This window comes from Oratosquilla oratoria, chromosome 7 (genome assembly GCF_046742065.1).
Source record: "Oratosquilla oratoria isolate Oo_2021 chromosome 7, ASM4674206v1, whole genome shotgun sequence".
Taxonomy (NCBI): domain Eukaryota; kingdom Metazoa; phylum Arthropoda; class Malacostraca; order Stomatopoda; family Squillidae; genus Oratosquilla; species Oratosquilla oratoria.
This window is the reverse complement of record NC_134783.1, coordinates 80,971,921-80,975,692: the sequence shown is the minus strand read 5'-3', so window position 1 is coordinate 80,975,692 and position 3,772 is coordinate 80,971,921. Positions and strand designations below refer to the sequence as shown.

The following is a 3,772-nucleotide window of genomic DNA, read 5'->3' as shown; positions in this document are numbered from 1 at the left end:
TAAGATGGAGAAGGACAACAAATGGATACGGAGTGTGTTTTGGTTCGGTTACTTTCTTTAAATGGTGTTATATCGGAGCGACGTATCATCTATCTTTTTCTCGTTAGTTCCTGGTTCTACATCTTCGTTTAATACGACACTGCTCTAGTTTCTCTTTCACTCGTATCGCCACCTACTCCTATGCTGGCTAAATACTATCTACATTTTTTCTACTATGTCGCGCCTCGATCACTCGCACCTTCACCCATATACACTGGCGCCGCACAACAGCCAACGCCCATTCGCCCTCCTAGACGGTGACCTTTGGCCGGGGTGCCAACTGTACACCCGTACCCGTGCCACATTCAACCCCACCCCCCCTTGATCTCGAGATCAACCTATTCTTCGTCGTCTTCGTCTCCTACTGCGTAGTCCTGTAGCCATCTTGGAGGACGTCACTCATGCTGCGTTCGTTCATGTGTCACTCCCCCATCCACTACCGCGTCGTGACTCTCCTCACTTCCTCCTCCGTCATCCACCACATGACGAATATCCGGTATATGTCGCGGCACTCCCTCGACAGAGATGTTGTTCCGTGAATTTACCTCCGTCACGATCGCCCTCGTCCACTGTGATGTGCACTTACCATCCTTCGGCTTCACCCATACCTCCACACCCACCTGTACCGAGGCAGCACCTCATTCAGCATTGGGTGGTATCACCGGCGCTACCTGAGATGTCGCCATTCATATTCAAATAAAGCTTTTTGTGGCACCGAATATTCGTCTTGGCTTGACCTAGGGGACATATTATACCAAAAGACAGCCTCCACAGGCGGTGTTAACGCCCTCTCGGCGATGGATTTGATAGTGCGATGTTGTCGTTCTATTATTCCATTTCCGCTCGGCTGGTACGCAGCCCTAAAGAAGCGTTTCGTGCTCCACTTGTCTAGCATTTCTTTCAGTGCTCTCGACCGAAATGCGGTGCTATTATCCATCAGAACTTCATCTACTGGACCCCGTTCCAGAAATATCTCATTCACCACCCGTGCAATCTCCTCTCCCGTCTCCGTCTTCAGCTCCTGCCAGACGGCGAATCGTCCTAGGCCACAGTCAACCATCGATAAGTACCTGCCCCGTCGGTAGTGTTCTACGTCGACCGCCAACCTCCTCCAGTTCTCTTCTACGTTGAGTTCCCCTGTTGCATGTGGTCTAGGAGCGGGATCTATAGATTGAAACCGGACATATGCCCTCACTACCCTCCGGACTTCTCCCCTAGTTATATTCGGGTCAGCTTTCCTTGCTAAGAACAATGACCTATCAGCACCCAGGTGATATGTTCTATGCAACTCTTTCGCGTATAGGGACCCAGCGGCGCACACTTTAAACCTCGCTTCCTCTTCCGGCACTCTCAGCCAACTTTTCTTTACCCTGGTTAGCGCGTCCGCTTTGTTCACTCCTGACGGCACTTGGGCTACGCTCACTTTCACGCTGAACTCATCTATCAACTCCCTCAGGATCCCATGGCGCCGTTTCACAATGTCCTCTGCTGCCTCTTTAGTGCGTATTCTCTTCTCAGCCGTCAGCATTGAGTTCATCCATCCCGCCACCGTGGCGGAATCTGTCTTGATTTCAATCTCATGTAGCTCCCACTTCAGCGCCAAATTGACTCTTTTTACAACCGCATCTAACTCTGACACGTTAATGTGATGGTAGAGTGTTTGAAGTGTTGTAGGGTAGGAGAAGGAGTAGGAAAAGGAGAAGGAGTACGAAAAGAAGCTGAAGGAGGAGTGGGAGGTAGTAAAGGATAGAGCAGAGATGGGTGTGGAGGAGGAATGGGGATGGTTCAAGGAGGGAGTCTTAAAGTGTGCAAGGATGGTGTGTGGAACAAGAAGGACAGGGGGAAATAGAAGAAAGGGTAGTGAATGGTGGGATGAGGAAACAAAGAAGGTTGTAGAAGAGAAGAAGCGAGCTTTCACAGATTGGTTACAAAAGAGGACAGGGGAGTCATATGAGAGGTACAAAGAAAAGAAAAGAGAAGTAAAGCAAAAGGTAAAGGAGGCAAAGAGGAGAGCAGATGTGAAATGGGGTAGGAGTATGACAGAAAATTTTGAAAGTAATAAAAAGATGTTTTGGAAAGAAATTAAGAGAGGAAGAGGAGGCGAATCAAGTAGGGAAGAAAAGGTAAAAGGTACAGATGGAGAGATGATAATGGAAGAGATGGCAGTGAGGGGAAGATGGGCAGAATATTTTAGGGAGTTGCTGAATGTGAAGGAGGATAGGGAAGGAAAGATAGCTGCAGTGGGAAATGCGAAGAAAATGAGAGTGATGAGTGAGGAGAATGGAGGAGAAATAAGGAAGGATGAGGTGAAGGCAGTTATTAAGATGATGAAAGCAGGTAAGGTACCTGGTCTGGATGGATGTCATGCAGAATGTCTGAAAAAGGGAGGTTCAGTGATGGTGGACTGGTTGGTGAGGTTATTTAATGTTTGCTGGAGAGAGGGTAGAGTACCGGAGGACTGGAGTAGTGCCTGTATAGTTCCTCTTTACAAGGGAAAAGGGGACAAGTGTGAATGTAGTAATTTCAGAGGGATTAGCCTGTTGAGTGTAGTAGGGAAGGCTTATGGGAGGATCTTAATTGAGAGGATTAGGAGAGGAACAGAAGGAGTAATTGGTGAGGAACAGTGTGGATTTAGGACGGGTAGAGGTTGTGTAGATCAGATCTTTGTGGTAAGACAGATATGTGAGAAAGCTATAGGAAAGGGGAAGGATGTTTTTTGGGCTTTTATGGATCTGGAAAAAGCTTATGATAGGGTAGACAGAAAGGCACTGTGGGAGGTTATGCAGATTTATGGGATAGGAGGAAAGCTTTTGGGAGCTGTCAAGAGTTTTTATGAGAGTAGTAGAGCATGTGTTAGGATTAGAAATGGAGAGAGTGAGTGGTTTGAAGTAAAGGTGGGACTTCGTCAAGGATGCGTTATGTCGCCCTGGCTGTTCAACTTATACATGGATGGGGTGGTGCGAGAGGTGAATGCTAGGGTAGTGAGTCAGGGATTGGAGATGGTTAAAGAAAATGGAGAAAAGTGGGAGGTGAGCCAGCTGTTGTTTGCGGACGACACTGCGCTTGTGGCAGGGTCAGAGGAGGGATTGAGGAAGCTGGTGGCAGAGTTTGGGAGAGTATGTGATAGAAGAAAGCTAAAGATAAATGTGGGTAAAAGTAAGGTGATGAGATGTACAAGGGGTGAAAGTGGCAGTAGACTGGAAGTGAACATTAAGGGAGAGCGACTGGAGGAAGTGGATAGTTTTAGATACTTGGGTGCAAGTGTAGCAGGAAAAGGTGGAGTGAAGGTGGAGGTAGAATGTAGATTGAGAGAAGCGAGTAAATGCCTTGGTGGTTTAAAGAGTGTAATGAGGAATAGACATTTGGGAATGGATGCGAAGAGGAGACTGTATGAAGGAGTGATTGTGCCAACAGCACTGTATGGGGCAGAAACGTGGAACATAAGAGAAGAAGAGAGAAGGAGTTTGAATGTGTTTGAGATGAGGTGTCTGAGAAGTATGGTGGGGGTTTTAGGCTGGATAGAGTGAGAAATGAGGAGGTGAGGAGGAGAACATGGGTGAAAAAGGATTTGGGAGATAGGGTTGATGAAAGAATATTAGGATGGTTTGGACACATGGAAAGAATGAGTGAAGAAAGACTAGTAAAAGAGGTATGGAAGGCAGATGTGGAGGGAGTGAACATGAGGGGACGTCCTAGGATGAGGTGGATGGATGGGGTGAAGGGGGCTTTGGGG

At 47.5% G+C, this 3,772-nt stretch overlaps 1 protein-coding gene across 1 annotated transcript; it reads right to left on the bottom strand.

Moving 5' to 3' along the window:
• Window positions 1-706: 706 nt before the first annotated feature.
• Window positions 707-1,567, bottom strand: LOC143026882 (uncharacterized). Its single transcript, XM_076187666.1, has one exon. It carries the CDS (start codon window positions 1,565-1,567, stop codon window positions 707-709), a length of 861 nt encoding a protein of 286 aa, XP_076043781.1.
• Window positions 1,568-3,772: the final 2,205 nt, after the last annotated feature.